This window comes from Calonectris borealis, chromosome 1, assembly GCF_964195595.1.
Source record: "Calonectris borealis chromosome 1, bCalBor7.hap1.2, whole genome shotgun sequence".
NCBI lineage: Eukaryota > Metazoa > Chordata > Aves > Procellariiformes > Procellariidae > Calonectris > Calonectris borealis.
Genome location: NC_134312.1, coordinates 66,551,324 through 66,571,594, shown reverse-complemented (window position 1 = coordinate 66,571,594; position 20,271 = coordinate 66,551,324). Strand labels below are relative to the sequence as shown.

At 39.8% G+C, this 20,271-nt stretch overlaps 1 protein-coding gene across 1 annotated transcript in view; it reads right to left on the bottom strand.

The window, feature by feature from the left end:
- Positions 1-435: 435 nt before the first annotated feature.
- PKP2 (plakophilin 2) overlaps positions 436-20,271 on the bottom strand; it is a 43,830-nt gene continuing 23,994 nt past the window's right edge. The window contains exons 6-13 of the mRNA XM_075158306.1: positions 18,430-18,607; positions 9,671-9,788; positions 8,026-8,187; positions 7,011-7,184; positions 6,248-6,401; positions 3,766-3,955; positions 2,701-2,788; positions 436-1,067 (exon numbers count right to left, since the gene is read on the bottom strand). Of these exons, the coding sequence (XP_075014407.1) occupies positions 999-1,067; positions 2,701-2,788; positions 3,766-3,955; positions 6,248-6,401; positions 7,011-7,184; positions 8,026-8,187; positions 9,671-9,788; positions 18,430-18,607 (1,133 nt within the window). The 3' untranslated portion in view covers positions 436-998. The remainder of the gene's footprint in view (positions 1,068-2,700; positions 2,789-3,765; positions 3,956-6,247; positions 6,402-7,010; positions 7,185-8,025; positions 8,188-9,670; positions 9,789-18,429; positions 18,608-20,271) is intronic.

Here is a 20,271-nt window from a genome sequence, read left to right as displayed (position 1 = left end):
ATGATGATTTCAAGTAAGAGAATATGAAGCACGATCAGATGAACTCTTTAAGCAGCACAGAGTCTAACCTCGTGTGTGTGTGTATCTATTACTTCAAAAATAAAGGCAAGACTCCACTCCCATTACTATATATAGATTATCAACGGAATTGTTTTGAAAATGCAATTTTCTTAAAATAATCACTGAATCACCAGCAAATAACTCTTCCACCAGTTAGCAAAAATGATGGGTCTAAGTTCAGCCCAAAGTGTCTGAAACATAGTGGTTCTAGCTAAAACCCTTTCTGGACAGAGTTATAAATTCCAACAGCCATGTGAGGGAGGATGAAAGGAGCAAGGAATGATAAGACCTATGTAAAATCAGTTTTGTTGCTGTTGCTGATGAAATCTCAAAGGAAAGAGGCTTAAGAACCAGTGAGCACATGAATACAAGCAATAAAAAAATAATCATTTTAACTTCATTGGTGCTTTTATAACGCAGGTAGTGAAACAGCTTCTTGTGTATACTCAAGAGTCTGGAGATTTTTATTTAGCATGTAGAAAGAAACAAAAGGGTGAAAAATTACTACGTCCTGAGCAATGCACTTGATGCTTACCCACTGTAGAAAACTATCTGTATAAAACAGTCTGCAAAGAATTTGCTGTCAATCAGCATTTCAAACCTCTCTGTATAAATGCCTGTTAGACTAAAAGGGCAGTCATCTGGAGCTCTGACTAGTTGTCAACCTGGATGAAACTTCACCTCAGACATTCTGAAGAATCCATCTTTGGTTATTCTTACATTGATATAAGCTTCTTAAATTGATATATACAGTGACAACAAGGTGATTAGGATTAAAAACACAAAACAGCTATCCTCTGGTCACTCAAGTCCTATATAAAATCAGCCTCTTTTTTCTGAGATACTTCCTGGTTCATGATGGCAACACCAACCGTGTGAAGATAGTTAGGATAACTGATGTATGATCTCGTTTGTCTTCAGTGGTGTTATGATCTGATTCAATCTTTTAGTGAGTTATAGGCTTTTGTGGTCCGGGTATTGATGAAATCTGCCTTCTTAAAGTCAGCCTTTGGAATGAAAGAAACAGAATAATTCATTATCTTCAGTGCCGATTCTGCAAGGGAAGGGTGGGTTCAGCTGCCTAAAAGCTAGATATGGAGCCATGGTAAGGGTCTAGGCAGAGTCCTCTACAGTCAGCAGAGACAGAACAGGCACCTCCCAGGAGTGACTCCCTTCGGTTTAAGATAGGTGAGATGAATCACTGGAGTTGCTCAGCTCCCTCCACGGACTCTGCGGGGAGCCTATTCTTCTAGCTCAGCTCTACAGACTCCTAACTCTTAGGTGACTAATGTCAGCAGAGATTAACCCTATCTGAACAAAGAGTACAGGGCAATGCCAAAATGACTCAGGATTTTATCAACCTCATTTGATCAAGTGATTTCTGTTGCTTATTAGACTGACTTTTCAAAAATGTCTAGACATTAGGTGGCCTGCAGTTTTCAGTACCGTACCTGGTATCTCTAGGGGACCTGTTTTGCACAGGAACAGCAAGTAGTCAGCATTTTTTGACACTCAGATCTGACAAATGTGTCTTATATGCATACCCAAAGTACCAACAACTTCAGAAAATTCATGCCATTGGGGATATTGTTGTACAGTAAAGTCAGGAATGTAGTTGCAAAAAAACAGAGACAACTAAATTCAATTAGAGTTTATATGGGTACAGCACCCTTATTCCTGAACACAAATTTCTGGTTTGTGGGGCAGTATAACTGCTGAGTATGATGCAACTATGCTAAGTAACTTTTTTTGGGCAAATTTCAACAAAAAAATCTATAGTTCTCACTGACTTCTTTAAATCTAGAAGCCTGCAGCTGCGTTGTTCCTTTATTAAGAAACAAGCTAATAAATGCTAAAGGCTAGAGCTTGAAAAATGGAATAGTTTTAGGTTATAGGGAATTTTAGGTGACAGAAATTCTGAACAGCAAGAAAACAAGGAAAGAAAACAGTTTGAAATGCAGGTTCAAGGTAGGTAGGTTGAAGACAACCCAGCTCTGTTTTGAAAAAGTAGTCATAGAGCTTCAAAAGGAAAGAAACAAACTGGTTTGTTGGCTGATTCATGCTGGTCATTTTTTTGTTTCATTTTGACTGTGGCAGTAAACATTTGCCAACACCTTTGCCAGGCCCTACCTTTTTGTCTGAATATAACTAACACCTGGGCTCGCGGACCATACAAACAACAAGGAGAACAAAACTGCTCTGGTTTTAAAGCGGGAAGCTGCCTTGCCCTGCCTTTGCTTTTGCTGGCACCTTACATCCTGTGTGTCAGGTTGGTTCAGTCAGCGGGGGACGGACACCTACTGCGCATCACTTCTCACCAGCTGACACTTCTGGCAAGCAGCAGCAACGTTTTTCATAAACTTTGCCAGTGCATAGTAAAACCACAGAGGGAGAGAATATGAACACAGATGAGCAAAAATTAAGAGCATGCATTACTTGTGCAGGATTTTGCATAAGTGATAGGAACACCGAATTCAGAGACAACTTGAAATCCTATCATAGGATAGGATTCTGTTTCTTAACAGTGAAAGACCACTGTTTCTTAACAGCGCAGAAGTGCCAAGGGCCCCAGAAGACAAATGAGAGGGTTCTAGATCCGAAAGGACAGATTAAATGGCTTTGCTCTAACCCAGATCTTACCTTTTTGTAAGCACTGTGGAGATCGGTATGTGACCACAAGGAGTAGAGGAGGACTGAAGCAGCCCTACTAGCTTTGCTGAACATGTTACTGCCATTTTGCAAAAAGAATGATAAAACATGTTTAAATTCCCACTTCATAATCACAATGCATGTGCAGACTTCAGCAAACGCAACCTTGTAGCATTTTTTCTGTCTCTCGCTCCTCCTAAATGCTGTTTTAGGTATTCTAGCATGTTTCACGCTGTCCTGACTACTGAAATAAATGCAACATACCTCCCCGCTTCACTCATTCTTCAAAATTAGAGAGAAATGAAGTACTCTATAGCCTTCATCTTACTATCAGCTATCATACTATTCATATTCAGTTGAGGAAAATACACCTCAGCATAGCAAGCATTCGAAAGGATCTTTCCAGCAGGTAAAATCTCTGGTTAGTTAGATAGGATTTAAACTATTCAGAGCCTTATGAGGCCTCCTTTACTGAGATTAATTTCCTCTTTCATTTTGTAAAAAGAGAGGAAGGCAAACAGAATAATTATTCTTATTCACAAAGCATTAATTATTCTCTTTTGGGTAAACATTGGTTGCATGTGATTACATATTAAATAATGATTAAAGGAAATTCAACATCTATTATCTAAAATGCCCCTTTATAAATAGTTAAATACAGTTGTATCAGTTCTATAAAAAGTATCTCTGCACTTTTCTGCTAAAGATTATCAGGGCTGTGTTACAAAGAACAGGAAATACAGAAACTTTTTGGGGATAGATAAGATCTGATGGTCAGCGACTATATGTTAGAATATAGATAATATTGTGCTGTCATCTTCTGAGGAACTATTTAAAATGCTGGAATATGGCAAATTTAGCTATGGATGGAAAGTTGTTATAAGAGATTTTTCTGTATTTCCCAATATATGCAATTCTTTTCACATCACAGTCCCTTGTTTAAGCTGTCCTGTACCTTAAGATGCCGTAGTTTTTCTCCTCAAGTGGCAGAGGTTGCAGTTTCTTTTTTCCCTGGGGAAAGGAGGAGAGGGAGGGAAGGCTTCTCAACCATCTTACCTGTCATTCATGCTGATGGTAATAATCTTCGGTAGGCCATCAGCACTCAGGAGAAGCCGTGCATTGTGAGAACTGCTCTGTGTCAGATTGTACAAGGTGTAGCAGATGGACGCTGTGGTTTCACAGACAATATCGGATCCCAGAACAGACTCGGGAAGAATTGAGACCAAATCTGGCAAAACTTCTCTAGCTACAAGTCGAAAGAGAGACAAGCAACTCCATTACTAACAGGTGCAGATTTATTTAGGGGTCCTATGAGACCTTACTGCTCCCATTACCACCTGCCAGGGTGCTGTGTGCTCCTACAACAGAGTCATGGCTTCATACCTGCATTACATCCCCACTATTTAGGTTAAGCTGCATCCGCACTAAATCAGACAGTATGTATTTTGCCTCTTATACGCAATACATTAATACCTAGTGTACTGTAGTGAGGTCCCTAGGCATGTGCCAGCAGCAGGCTGCCACTTCCCGAGGAATCCTGTGTGTCCTACAGGTAATCAAGGGTATAGTGATATACAGCAAACTGAGAAAGGGTGACTACAGCACAATTTTTACCACTGAACTCGTCAATGGTCAGCTATAAGGGGATGTGCACGCTCAACCTTCTGAGATGGTGCGTAAGCTATCTCTTTAAGAAGAATGTCCTATGCTGAAGTTTGTCCCTACCCAAGAAGCACCACGTCACTTTGACCGCGCTGGATGCGACCCTACCAGCTAGCCAAACGGCAAACAGCAGCTCTGGAGAGCAACGGAGTCCTGCTGTATACTGTGACATCTGTGCCGTCTGGACCAGAGCTGACGGAGAAAATTAAAGCAATAGGTTGTAGCCAGCTGCTCCCACTGTAAGAAGGAGCACTGGGCAATAGTTTGGGGCGTTTTGGGCCATTCTCCCCTCCGTAACCAGGGTTTCACTTGGACGGAGAGCTTTGCTCTCCGTGAGTTCTGTTCATTCCTCCAGATGGGTGTGTGACAGGGTTCATGTATATTGAGATTAAATCACATGCAATTTAGAAAAGGACCTTTAAAACTGGATGAACCACCTGCTATGCTAAGTATCAGACAAAGCAATTATGTCAGAAATGATAGCCCGTTTTTTCTTCCATTGGTAAATCAAGGAAGGTGATTTTTAGAAAGTATACATTTGGCAGTGTCTTGAAAACATCTGTTCAGAACAAATGTTATTTTTTCAAGTCATTTCATGGAAATTTTCTGATGTTTTCCAATCATTTAACTTTTAGAGATGTTTTATATTAAATTAATCTCAATTTCATATCAAAGGTTCATTTTGCTTGATAAATATAGACACTTTATCTAGGAAACAGTATGCCCTTCCAAATGTTTTCCTTTGGCCAAAATTAGTTGGAGAATTTGACCTGAATTCACACATGTTTTTAGTCAACCAAAAAGAACACCTTTTCATGGAGAAATGGTTCACGTGAAATTCCCCCAATTCTTCCTACCATGGGTAAAGCAAGAGAATGACTGTGAACGTGCAAAATGAAGCAACTTTCTCCAAAGCTTCGTTTCATTCTGTCTTTCTCACGTGCTTTCATAAATTATTTTCCTGATGAAATCCCAATTTCTTCTTCTCAGGTTAATTCCTACTCTTTCTGGGGGATTCACCACTTGTAATTTTTAACACCATACGGATTATCCCTTAGAAATCAGCCCAACAACATATTATAATATTTTCATTAATAGGGATGTTCTCTAAGGATTAAACAGTGCCCAGGAGACTGTTCTGCAGAATTCTGGAGGTTAATCTGCCCCATGAACCACCTGTATGCCTGTAATTTCCCCTTCCCCCTCCAGTGGCAACACAGAAAAGGACAACAAATGATATGAATTTATTTTATCCTATCAGTAGGAAAAAACTTCAATTATACATTAAATTGAAGTAAAAATATTTGGAATAGAAATGGCTTCTGATGTGAAAATAATTATAAGATTTTAGGAATAAGGTCCTCCAAAAAGTTTGAACTATTTTCTCTATAGCATCTTCTAGCTTCCATTCTCAAAAAACTTATGCAGGAAAACTGTGCGAGCTGCAAGCTTCCAAAGCTTTGTGTCTAAAAGAAGAAAATATTATTTTTGCCAGAAGAATTGGAGATGTTCTGTGATTTCTCCCAAAGGATTACAAAGTTGTGGCAGCACAGAACTCAGCACTCACCTTCTTTTACCCTATTTTAAGCAGAAGAAAAACTCCCTCTCCAAATCTGTGTAGATTTTACTTCCATTATATATTTTCTGAAAGTAACATTAATGGAAGTATCTGATGAGGAATACACAACTTAGAGAAAACTTGAGGTTAGAGTCTTTCTTAGGCAAAACTCTTTATTTTCAACCCTGTATAATGACTGCAAGTATCTGACCTAAAAACCCACTTTTTTTTTTTCACTTTTTTTATTTAAAGAAGGAAAGCTTAACGTAAAGAGAACAGAGAAAGAAAGCCCAAAAGACAATGTTAGTCTTTGCTCACCTATATCACTTTGCAGAGAGGTGTTGCGAGACAAGTTCCTGAGCAGTGAGACTGCTGTCTTCTTTACTGTTGAGTTGCTTACATGCAGCATAGTTCGAATACTTGGAAGGCCATTTGCCTTCTGAACAACAGTCCGGGCCACCGCAAACGGCATCTGTTATAAGGCATGTAGCAATAGTGTGTCGTTACCATGAATGTACAGCCTCATAAACAACCACAGCAGCTTCTCTACATCAATTTAAGCATGTTTGAAATCATTTAAATCCAGAGCTATATACGAGCTGCAACAGAAAAGGAAGGTGATATAAAAGTTTTGAGCCCTCTTTCTCCCGCGTGCTCTTTGGCCAGTTCCTCAGCCAAAACATGACAGAGGTCATTAGTGTCTTCACCATGAAAGTGATCAGTGGTTGTGTCAGAGCCTTCCTCTCCCCATGGGACCGATTATGTTCCACAAAACCACTTTTTTTTTGTGCTTTCAACGACTACATATCCCTCATTGTGCAATGAATAGGCAAAATTCCACATGTGGAGATGTACAAAGAGTGAGAAGAAGAGTCCCCGTATTTGCCAAGCAAGAAATAGCTGCGCTGCCAGTTATGATTTTCCCTTCAATGTTTTTCGATTTCCTTGATCACATCTGTGAGACAGCGACTTGTCAGTGGTTACCCGATCTCAGTGCTGTTGGCGTGTTGCACTCCAGCCCTAAACTCTATGCATTCACATTAAGAACTAAACGACAAAAAAAAGAAAAAAGCTGACTTACTGGTCCAGTGCCAGCTGTGAGGTTCTGAAGAGCTCCCAGGGATGCTTCCTGGGTATAGTTTCTGGTACTCTTTGCTATTAAGGAGAGATAGATCCTAATCAGTGTCGAATGCCAAAGCGATTCAACACCTCTGGGATTGCTCTTTTCCTCTGGTAGCGGGGTGTCCTGCTGCTTCTAAACATGTAAACAGATCAAGCCTTTAGAAACAGTGACCTTATATGACTTAATGCATCACAAGCTAAACTAGCCATTTTGTAACGCTCTATGACCAGATTATTTGCAGATTATCAAGTTGTGAACTCAAATGACAACGTGTAAAATTTCAATATTTAATTATACGGGCCACTCCATCCAAAAAGAGGAGATAGGTATGGGGGAAGCTGCTTCTCATCTCTCAGCAACTGACACTAGGGGCCGAGGCCAAGGAGAATCAGAAATGGCCAGCTGGAGTTGTACTGTGGGAATGGGAGAAGGCAGAATACACTCCAGCAAAACTAATAGATGGGGAAGGGTCATCAATCCTTTTCTTTTGCTTTCCCCCTCCCTGTTTTCTCTCCAGCAATTCCCAGTTGCCAGAATATTTGTGATCTGTGCCACATGGCATCAAAACAAGAGGTCCTGAGATAGCCCAAAAGCCAGCAAGTCATGAAAATGGCAAGTCACCTTATGCTGGTTTCACTGGTGAAAACATCACAACGCCTACTCATTGGTAGGGCACTTGCACAATTGCCGTGTATGGTACAGATACCACTGAGATCCCTCAGAGGGAATGAAATTGAGTGGCAGTATTCTTCAGCTAATGAAACAGTGAATTCCTATGTCATTGTCATCATCATCAGCTGAACAAGATAATGGGTGTTAGGAAAGGCTGTCAATAAATTTGCATTTTTGGGGCAAGTAAGTGTCACACTACCAGATACATCAATAACAGATTGTTAAGTAGATTACAGCCTTATTCTCCAGAAGTTGCTACAACTGATTAACAAAACAAGATGTAACTAAACATGTGCTTTACCTCTTTTACTTTTCTGCTCCGTGTTCCAAAACAGCCCGGTGTTTTATCATTGCTAGAAATATTTCTTCTTTGCATATATATGCTCTGGGCATAGCTCTCAGGGAGCTCTATCTCTAGCTGATAGGAAAGATTGTGAAGAATGCACACACAGTTCTCTGTGGCCTAAAGTAACAAAAGAATAGAAACTTTGAAAGTTTTGGCATGCGTTGAAGGGACATGTATAGACATGGAAAGAGATTTCATTTTTGGATCTTCAACAACTAACTGCAGAGCTTCTTTAATGGCTTACAGAAGAGCTAGTCTTCGTGCCAGTGATCCACAAGACTGCATTTACACTGATAAATTAAACATGCCCTGGGATGTTCCTGAGCACTGAGGCCAACTGGCACACAGAGCTTGCATTCGGAGTGGGGTGCATGCCTGTTGGAAATGGCCCTGGGACATTATAATTCCTGAATTGTGCCTGGGAATTGTTTGGGCGAGTGCTATTTGGCACAGACCAGAAGTGTGCCAAGGAATGTTTAAGAGCTTAAGAGTAAAGATGATCACGTACACACCTCACCGTAGCGTCAGCAAAAGGAAAGCTTTGTGTCTTTCCTAAGGAAGAAGCACTTTTCCATGGTAGAATGCTTTTTTAAATTAGATGTGCCTTTCTGGGCATGGCTAAGGTCGGGTCTACAATTTCTGAGTGATGAGTCTAGTGGCAAATAGCTTTATTACCAGTTCCTCCTCTTATGAAAGTAAAAAAGGAATGAGTGGTTTTACGACAAAACGCAGCAGGGAGCTATTGGCACAAGTGTAATGTGCGGGATTCTCCCTGAAGCTAGTGGCACTGAATACAGGGAGATGGAGAAGCTCAAGTAACTAATCCTAGAATAGAGCTATAAATGTGCAGTAATTACCACTACACAGCACAAGTTATAGCAGGCACGCTAGAAGTGCCTCACAGGCCACGGCTAACCTTCTCATAAGTGACAGCTGGTCTCACCCAACTTCACCCAGCTAAAAGGCAAGCATCTAGTCTAAGCAATGTTCAGGTTTCATCTGCAGTCAATGGTGGGAGGAAGAGAATGAGAGGAACTGGTTTCTGGAGGTGTCCATGTCCTTGTAGTCACAGGCTTAGGCAGCATGTATAACTTTTAAAAAACTTAGGAAAATGAATCCCATTCTAAATGATGCAAGCTTCTTAATTACGCTGCCACCCAAAGAGATTTAGGTTCTTCATTTCCTAAGGGGTATATAACACTAAATATACAGGAAAGTAACCAGAATAATTTTTTAAGCTTCTAGCTAGCTCCCTGAGACAATTAAAAAGGTAATATCTGACTCTTTAGGTGTTTCAGTATCTCTGAAAGCTGTGACTTTATGTCACATTTAAAAAAAAAGAGAAGTTTCTAGCTCTTTCTGGTGATTCTGAAAATGTTTTCCCAAAGCTAAGGCATGTTATTCTTTTAGATTGCAGGATAAAAAAACACTTCAGAAAGCTTCTTACTGGACTTTTGTCTTTGGTGACAGCTCTAAAAGCCCTGAAAATAAATGTAAGTTTGGCAGTTTCATCACAACTGTTTCTGAACATTGGTTTCTAAACAAAAAAATGTTCTCCTAGTGATTTCCCTAGGAAAAGACCTTTAATCTCAAAGAATACCTTGTCATTAGGCTCGTGGTCTGCAATAGCTCCTTGAATATAATACACAAGAGAATCAATCAAGCCGTCGCATTCTCTCATCTTTTTCCTTCCTTCTGGGCCAGCAGAGCTCATGTTTCTGTGCAGGACAGAATATGTCAGTGAGAAGAGATTTAGTCAAAGATATTTCCTTGTGCTCCCCTGACAAGCATTTCCAGCTAAATCTTAAAGATACTGAAGTTAAGGTTGACTGCTTCCTTTCTTCAGAGCTGTAAAATAATCTGAGCCTCTGCTAAGTAAAACTTTCACTTCAGTGCACTCCCAGACAAAAACAAATACTCCAGAAAAACAAACTGTTGTGTTTGGATGGATAAGGTAAGACCTGACTCAAATCTTCAACTCAAAGTTGAATTAATCCTTTTTAAACAGTCCAACAAACTGGACTTTTTTTCTATTATTCCATTTGTAGTTCTATTTTTAATATTTGGGACAGTAGCTATGTCAAAATATCAGAGGAAAGATACCTGTAAAAATTTCCATGCACACAAATGTCCTTTAGCATTTACCTACACCAAACCAGTGCTTGATCCAAGATGACCCATCAACAGACACATGTTCTGAGAGTTTTAGCAAATTTTGTACACTAACACGTAAAGAGAACCGATGTCAGTCACGGGGCCAAATTCAGGTGGCAGTTCGTGCGCTCACGGAAATGCTCTGAGGGCTGCTAGCGGGCAGGAGGGGACGCGAACGCAGCCGAGCCGGTAGGCGGGAGCAGCCGGGCGGGAGGCTGAGGGGATGGATCGCGCCGCGGCTGCCGCTGCCACCGCTGCCAGACCAGCAGGGTGAGAATTATGAAATGTGCGGGGACAAGGAAGGGGAAAAAATACACCGTGCTCAGCCGCTTCCCAGAGAAACTGCTGGCATCTAAGCAGAAAAAAGCCACCAGAAGCGGCTCAGTCAGAGAGGGAAATGGCAGATGCCTTCTGCAGATGCCTTCTGCTGTTCTACCACCGTGGCTCGGACACAGCTCTGCACGCTTTCTGCTTCCTCCAGACCCAAAGGAAGCCACTGTTTGCCTGGCTTTCAAGTACCATTTTCTGTGCTTTGTGGTAACCCAAGTGCAACTTGAAAATGAATTACAAAAGTGATTTAAAATCTCTTGAAAAGCCAAACACACACTTGCTGCTTGAAGTTTGGCTCTAAATAAGCTACTGATTTCCAGGGAAGTAACAACACTTACAATTTTGGGGTATAATTATTTTTACAACTGAACAAACTCTGAATTATGGAATGCTGGAATTATAAACCTAGGCCTCATTATTTTGGTCTCCTGCAGCTCTGCTGACCAAAAGGCTGCATGCAGTATCACATTCCAGCTTCTTTGTTTCAAATAATATTAAATATAACCCAATCTTAGCATCCATCACAAACAGAGAGGGACATGTTCCTTTAGATAGTTTCAGGCTGTTTATTTTGCATGCTTACTTTACCCACTGGAAACTGCAATGGTTTAAAATTTTATTAACAACAAAGCCAGTAAGGCTTTGAACAGCTTTAAACTCTCCTGTGGCTTATGACTGTAAAATGAATGTAGCATTTTATATACCATCAATGCAGTTGTTCTGTTTTTTTATATACCATCAATGCAGTTGTTCTGTTTTTTTCCCCCAGGAAGTACATCTTCAGATTAAATACTAATGCACTGTAATTATAGTTTTACTTTAGGTCATGCTGTTAACAATTTATTTATGAGTTCATTTATTCTCTCATGGAATTATATATCACAAAATCAATATTCAGATTCCTCAGTATGGCCTACTACAGACATCACTTTGGAATTTAATTTTAATTTTACCTATGTCACATTCGAGGTATGTCACCCTTTCATATGTTTATGGTTATACTGACAGAAATGTACATGCTACAGCCCTTCTAGCACATAGCAAAAATAGTTGCTGAGGCACACAGACTAAAAATACTATTAAAAGATAAGCGTGGAATTTCCCTTGCCAAAGACACTTCAGCTGATACAGTATTTCGTTTTGTCACGGTACATTATTCTAAAAATCCCTGAACTTTTGACAACTATAATCACGCAGAATGGCTGTGCGAGGAGAGGCCATCACCTGGCCTTGCTGTCTAGCGTGAATACGGTGGGGCACATAGCTTTATAGCTCAGGAGGCAGAGAGGAGCCTGAATCAGAGGCACTGTCCTGTTCCACAAAGGAAATGAATTACTGAACTGTTTCATTAAGAAGCTGATGAACTGTTCATCCAGTCAGAGATATCAGTGTGTGTCTGTGTGCGCACCTGTACGCATATGGCCACTCCATTCTCCATCTTTCCCTGTTTCCCTATCACCATGACATGGACTGGGAATGGAAGAGCTCCTGCTCTCCCACTCGCCAAATTACAGCTGTAACCACCTTACTCTGAAAAGGGTCAGAGTTGCTTCGAAGGCAGAGAAGAGCATTTCAGGCAAAACCTCAGCTGACAGTTTAAGTTTGTTTGCTAATTGAAGCTTGAGAAATTCCAGGAAATAAAAATATTATTAGATTGGGAAAAAATAAATATTTCTGAGAAGTGTCACAGAAACGTAAATTTAAAAAAAAAATTTTTTGAAACAATAGCAACATTTTGCTTAGAAAATTGCAAAACTGACTTCACCTTGGCTTCCCAAGATTTGAGGTTCCTGACAATTGGAATGCCTCCCTCTGAGCTCAGGAGTTGGACTCTCTTGTAGTGAAGCTCCTGGAGGCCTTGAAATACTCAGTGCTTGGGCAATTGCCGTGCCGTGGTTGGGCTGTGGCTCATGGCAACCCCCATGGTGAGACTTCAGGACTACCTAGAAATTTTCAAATCTGCTGTGCAAGTTTGTTTTACTTGCATTTCATCAGAAATACACTGAGACAAATACATCCGTGGAAAAAAGGATCAGTTGGAGTCAAGATCAAGAGTCTTTTCATAGAAAAACTCTTCTGCTACCCAATTTCTGATATCTCTACCCTGCATTGGTATTGAATGGTTAGGAGAATGCAGCATGGGGAGAACGCAGCCTTAGGGAGATTGCTGCTTGTAGGGATGCTCTCCTTTGAATGACTCAGAACTTACATTTTGGCATCATCTAACTATTAAAAATCTCTGACTTCTGGCATGCTTAAATATGGTAATCCTGGTGACATGCCCAAACTATGCTAATGTGGATGCACCATATCTATCTACGTGCCTCATTTATCTCATCCCCTATTTGCTGCTTCTGTTCTCTCTTGCACACGTGTACGGTGTAACTATATCTGTAACCGAAATAGCCGTTTGCCCATGTTCCTGTGGCGTTTGTGGAGGAACAACTAATTCCCTACTGGGAAATATTGTTTTGATCCAGACATGTGAGGTAAATACAAAGAAATGTAACATAGTAAAATCAAGTGTGATTTTGAAAGAAACAGAGTGATAATATATGTTCAGTTAGACTGCAAATGGCAGCAAATGAAAGGGATACTCCCTTTAAGCCAGCACTGAGTCACACACTGGCCAACTATGTTGGGAAAAGTTTTTGGACTGCTGTGAATGATCCACACGACTGATACGAAGAGGGCTTTTGCTCCTGGGACTCCTTCTCCTAAAACTGGTAATTTGAATTTAACTCAATTACGTGATAACAATTTCCTGAAGTAGTTCGGGAAATTCTATTCCCTTCTGCCTTACACAGTTCAAAAATGCAACAGGGAGGGAAAGGTATCCAAGGATCTACTTAGTAACTACAGATGCCAGGCTGCAAGCTGCTTGCTGGAAACCACAAAATTCCTTTCAGGAATTGGGGGAGCAGATAAACCGAAAAGGAGGCAAGAGAAGATAAGAATGGATGGAAATAAACTTAAAAGAATGGCAATGCTATGCAAGAGGCCTTGGTTCAAAGACTTGTTATCATCAGTCATTTGTTTTGCGTTCTCTCTTAGAAGCTTCCCTTATGAAACTGAGCTGCCATTACACTTTTCAACACACAGTGAGAGCTTTGGCTTCACTCCTCTCCAGAGCAAATGGAAGTAGATGTTTACGCAGCCTCCTGGTCTGAAGTGCAGTGATACTACTTGCTCCAGCTTTCCACCGTCCTTGTGGGTCACTGTGTAATTCACAAAGAGCTTAAAAGGGAGCTGGGACAGATAAAGCATGGAAAACAATAATGAAAAAGGAAGCGTTACTTGTATTTTACTGGCTGGGGAACCAGGAACAGAGACGTCAGCTGACTTTTCTGGAGATAGTTGTCTAGAAAGTTTTGAAGAATTAGGATACATAGGGCCACAGGATGCTCCAGTTACAGAGCAATTAAAAAGAACTCTGTAATGAAACACAGCAGTTGCGATTGCTAGCTCCAACACTTAAATGAAATGTTTTGCAGGAGGAAATGTGACCACTAAACATAACTTTTGGAAAGTTCAGCATTGCAGAACTTTTGGGAACAGGTATTTCAAGATAAAAATGGAACAAGATCATTATCAGCTTTCAAGGTATAATACAGACAGCCTTCTACTAAGCCTTCCTTTTAATCAGAGGAAGAGTCATGCCAGAAATTCACTTATGTATATAAATAATATTCAAAACAATATATTCTGCATGCTGTTGGCATCTTACCCTTTCAGACTCAGAATTTGTATTGGAACTGGAGACAGAACTATTATGCGTAGGACCATCAGGCCAAGAAAAATAGACTTTACCTTTAAAATCCAGCAAGACTTGTCTGCAAAAGTCTGCAATACTCCTCTAGATAGTTTAATACACCAATTTTACTTGTTCAGGTTGTTGTCAGGCAACCAGTGAAGTCTTTTGATTTGGCTTACTCTGCCTGTTCAGGGCACAGTGCTTTTTGTCATATTTCAGGACTGAACAATACCATCACTTATTCTAACTGCTAATACAGAATTCTGTGGTGTACACAGCTTCTTTTTATTATGTTAAGTTTTGTGACCTGCGATTTCTGTAAAACTGTGTCAGAAGCAAAGCTTTAAGACAAATTACAGACCTAGAGAACGGGATTAACAAATCCTTCTAACGTCAGACTTCCTTATCAGTGACTGCACACACTGACACAGGCAGCCAAGATTCAGGGCTCCACAATACTTCTGGCCATAACTGGTTAGCAGAACGGGGAGTGTTCTGGTCATTCACTCATTCCAGGGTTAGTATCTGCAATATTATCTGCCAGATGTGGATTCTCTTTTCCTCCTGAAATTCTGTCAAAGAGGATGAAGAGAGCTTTAATTTATTAGTTGGTAACTGTGTGGCACAGCACATACGCCCATGTCAGATGATAGTGTTAGATTTGCACTGTGGGTGTCCCTTTCAGTCAATAGGTGTATGTAAATTTTTGAAAAGAAGTTTTGGCATTCTCCTGTAACTAAGTACTGTACTATGCATAACGTATTGCACTTCAAAGTACTATTTTACCCTGTAATAGAAGCTGCAGGCTATAGACTTTATCAACATGCACAACAAAAATATTAGTATTACAAAAGGGAAGACTAATTACAGATTTATATTCTGGCAAATATATGTACTCTTTAAACATCTTCATTAGTAATATCATTCCCTCAGTGCACAGTTTTTTTACTTTGTGGTGTGCTCTTCTTTTAGTTCTCAGCATTTCTTTGTGCAGAGATTTTTTTCTTTAGATTAATACATAAGGAAGGAATACTTCTAGTGACCTAATTTGGGAGGTGTGTTAATTTCCAATAAAGAGGCGCAAACTGATTAATCTTAAAAATCTCAGATATTTGATCTGTACAAATATGGTAAGCCCCATTAAAAACTATTCTCTGCTAGAAAGTATGTTGGTACACCTGCAGATCAACTTTACCTATGAATTTTCAATCCCTTCTTGTTCTAATTATAATTTTCAGTGTTCAAGCTTTTAAAAATGAGAAGGACTAGAATATGGACATCATATTTTTAAAATAGGTAATGTATCCTTCGGCATCTAGATAAGGGCAGTTTGAGAGACTTTTCATTAAGGCTGCAGAGCTAACTGCAGCTCTGGAGCAGCCCCACTCATTGACTTTCTGTACAGAGTAAGGTATGTTCAGAATCTACTTTTATTTAATTTAAAACAACTCGGCTACTGTCACCCTTATTTGTCACATATCAAGTCATGTCAAGTTGCTGCAACAAGCTCAGAAAGAGTAATACCATGCTAAAACTGGGAATGATCCTGTGCCTCCATTGGCTGGCTCATAGGGAAGGGACGGTTCCGAGTCCAAACGCAGGAGAGGAGCAGGTCATGCCACCACAGAGCGGCACACCTAACAGCCAGACTGGTTTCTGCACAAATGCAGCTTGGGCTAATTAATATGAAAAAAGACAACCTGCTCCATTTCATAGACAACACCACTAGCGTTAGCAAGAGAGATTTTATTATGGGTAGTTAATGTTTCTCTGTATTTGCTTTTGAGCATCAGAGTAAATAAAAGTTAATTATTACTTAGAGATGAAGTTAATTAGTAGTTAGTGGGCTGAGAGGAGTTCCTGCAGAAAAAGGTGCTTTATTGTTGAGTATTTTGTATAGCTAACAATTCATTTGTCTTCTGAAACCACATGTGTCAGATACAGAGCTGTTTACACAGTAAAAATTCATACAATACAGATACAACTGCTCTGCTATAGGACATGTTAGCAAAGCAGGTATGTGTAAGGCAGCTTCCCAGCCTCTAAATTTCAAACTTAATTCCTTGTAGTTTACTAAGAAGAGTTTAAAACTCAGGCCATGCCTTTGCACTCATACATTACTCATTAATTATTTCAAACTATGTCCTTTCATGCATTTTTGAATGTGTGAACAAAAGACATGCATCTCTGATATACTCGTATTTATATTAACTTAACGTGCTTTGAACTCACAAACATAAAGGGCCACGGTTTTATGGACTGTTGTTTTTAAAGGTGTTTTTATTAAAGATGTGGGTTTTATATTTCAGTCATTTAGGGGTTTACTGAGTTTTACTCAGTGTTTACTGAGGCCTTTAGTGTTTCTCTGTAGTAGCTGCTACTGTGTTCATGAGGCTATTAGCTGACTGCAGTAGTAAATACACAACTGTAAATCTATTCATCCACCCCATGGCTGCAGCCTGGCCTCAATTTACTCGAACTTGTGCAAAAGGTTGGACAGGGCTTACTTTGGTTTAAAAAATGTTTTTTTCCTCATTTAGGTTAAGTCATTTTCTGATCAGTTTAGCTACAGATTATGATACCTCAAAGTAAGCATCTTTGGCAGCAGCTGAAAACTGAACACATCTCTCTGCTTGTAGGTACCATGTCCCCTTTCCAAGTCATCTGTTTAGCTAAAAAGTGATTATGGCTCGCGATTAGCTCTATGTATTTACCTAAAGGGTCCTTGGAGATGCTACTATATGAATATAACTATTAGTTGTGGTTTATATATGCCAAGTAGAAAAAAAAGAGTGACTTGACCACTGCTGAGCATGTCCTGCTTACTACCCAAAGGACTGCTCCCATGCCTGGTAAATCTGGTAGGACTTAGCAGGTATTACAGCAGGTGAGCAGAAATTCCCCAACACAAATGGCAGAAAACACTGTTGTCGCATTAATACCTAAGAAATTGTGTTTCAAATAAATAAACCTTACTGCTTTACCTGCTATAGCCTAGGACTCTTCAGGAGGTTTTGCACTGTTACTTTTCAACAAATACAATCATAAATCTGTTCTGCCAGTCAGAAGTATAGACACATACTCAAGCTATGTATAAGGGTCTTAATTATTTTGAGTTTGTAGAGAAAAGAAGATGTAGGCATATTTTTATGTGACTCCAGTGGATAGTTGCTTCTTATGCTTCATAAATTTCAGAAATTTAAAATGAAGCAGGAATTGTTTATGAAAAAGGTATTAACAAAGAGGTTATAAATGATACTTATATGGGTCAAAAAACTTCACTATCCTGTGAAAGTGTCACTCTTGTATTTGTATCAGCATCAGCAGATCATACAACTTTAGACCTAGGCTTTAAAAGTCACCATGCTATACATCCACTAGAGCACTGATCTCCCCAGGGGGTGCACAAGACACTCCATTGGGGTGCAGGAAGAAAATATTTTTGTACCGTTAATGAATAAAATAAAAAAAACCCAACAGTGTTTATTTCATCTTCATATCATCCTTTTAAATTTTTGATTTTATGTATGCTTTATAATGTACATAAAGTAGTACATGTATATAATTTATAAATAAATAAATACACATATACTGAGGGAGTGTTCTCAAAAGTTTTTTACTCATAGGGGTGTATGTTCAAAAAGGTTTGGAGATCACTGCACTAGAGTCTTAAAATAACTTTAAAAGGCTCACACAGGTTTAAAGTTTGTAATACCATTTCTACAACTATTTAAAAAAGCTTTGTTGTTACTACTATCATCATCAGCCAGGGGCTAATTTTATACATGATACCAACATCTGTTATTCAGTGAAGGATCTCTTTGACTTCAGTGCAACTATGCATTGCAACTAGGCCTCTAAGTACTACCTTCTGTTATGGATATATTTAGTCTGTGGAGTACCCATCAAATGAATATATAGGAGCCTTAAAAAGAAAGTTGTTTTCATTGTATTGAGCAGTAATTCTTCTGGTCTGATACGTGTGAGGCCATATTTCAAAATATGATCTGTAAGCAAACTCTTCTCTTGGAGCCATCAAAGTTCAAAGCAAGAAAGAAAATAAGCGTGCAGCCTGTTTTACCACCACTATTGTTTTGGGTACTTGTAGACTGAATGCTCACCTCAAGCATCCTGTGGCATTGTAGAAGATATCAGGATCAGGTAAAACACTTGACTTTGGGTAATCTCGATCTGGCCAGCCCGAGTAAGGGATGAGAACAGCTTCGGTCAGGGTCTGCAGGGCTTCTCTAATCAACAGGTGCTTCAGCTGGTCATTGGAGGACAAATTCCACAACAAACCTGCAATACCCAAAATAAAATCAGAGTGGCAAAAAGAGTCCCCCACAGTTTGAAAGACCTAATCTCAAACTCCTTGAAGTTAATGAGTGAAGGAGCCTGCCTGGCATTTGATATCCTGAAGAGGAGCAGAAGGGGGTGATAAGAGTTCACCAGCCTTGATCTGAGGACAGAGAAATGGGGCAAAAAAAGGGGCACAATTAAAGTCAGATCTCTATATAGTCAGTCTAACACCTGACTGAGAAGCACAGTTTTCCATGGCTCTGCATGTGCATTGCCCATCTGCAGCAATCATCTTTTCTGTTACCAAAGTAACATAAGCTAAACAGAGCTAACAACACCGACGCCAGTGATCATTCTCCACACTTCCAGGGAGGAATTTGTCCCTTCTGGATGCCTGGCAGGACTAGTTGCACTTCCAAGTACCAAGTAAAGACCAATGAGCGGGATGTAGAGGGCGTAGATGGGAGGTACAGAGAGTGAGTTTACAGATCTTTGGAAATCTGCTGGGAGACAGGAAGTGCCTATTACCAAGTTTCTCTAAGACTTGATAGCAAAATTCCTCATAGGAGGGAAAGCTGTTAAACACTGGTTGGCTGTTACTGTCCAGACATTTGTCACTAAACAAATCATTAAATAATGCTACACACCTTGTCTACTCAGTCTCCAAACACCAAAACAAATCTCAAATATAATCTTGTATAATTGATTAGCTTTGCTTCTGTTCTATTCCAACAGATGACAATTCTTTTTAAAGTACTCTTCCCCTAGAAAAAGACATGTATTTCTGCTTTTCACTACAAAGGCATTCATTGTTTCCCCAGCTGGCTGCTCTGAGTTTCACAAACCTCCTCCAAACACTGGCAGAGTATTAGTGAATGTTCCTTTCATCAGTTCACAACAAAAAAATGTTTCTTTTGTATCTCCTTACACTTTGAATTTAATTTCAGCTATTGTGAGCAATAGTAAAATCAAAACAAAAGCCAGATAGAAGCAGCCCATTCCTTCTTCTGGGTTCAGCTCTTCAACCTCTGAGTTAGGGGATAAAAGGAAGAATGTACTTTCCTGAAGGACAAGTAAGGCTTATAGGAAATCAGACACGCAGTCCAAAGGGCATTGGTAAGGGAAGCAGGTTAAGACAGAATGGCACAAATGCAAGGGCACAAGGACAGAATATCATATTAAAAGGAACAAGTGCATTTTGAATTATAGACAGGACAGAATATCATATTAAAAGGAACAAGTGCATTTTGCATTATAGACAGATACCTAGAACAGAATTGTCAGAAGAGAATTTGAGATGCTGCTCACACTGTAAGTTTTCCAACAAAAATCCTACCTTTACCCACAGGCATTGTCTCACTGGGCTCAGAAGGATTCTCTCAGTGGCATTCTGGGTGTGGATGAATTTGTTCACATCGGAAAATGTCTTTAGGAGTGGGCTTTTTCCTTGCTGCTATGCTATAATGTATTCATAGGGGCACAGTTTTCCCTTAGATGGTTATTTGGGAAAATGGGCAGGGTCTCCTTTTAAATTTATATTTCTTTTAATGACAGTCCTGTTTGTGCTATAATCTTCCCTGCAGGAAAAATGTTCTTTCATTTCTTAGATTTGTGCTGCATGATAACAAGATCAAGAGGTTAGATACTCCCTGGAGGCTCATCTG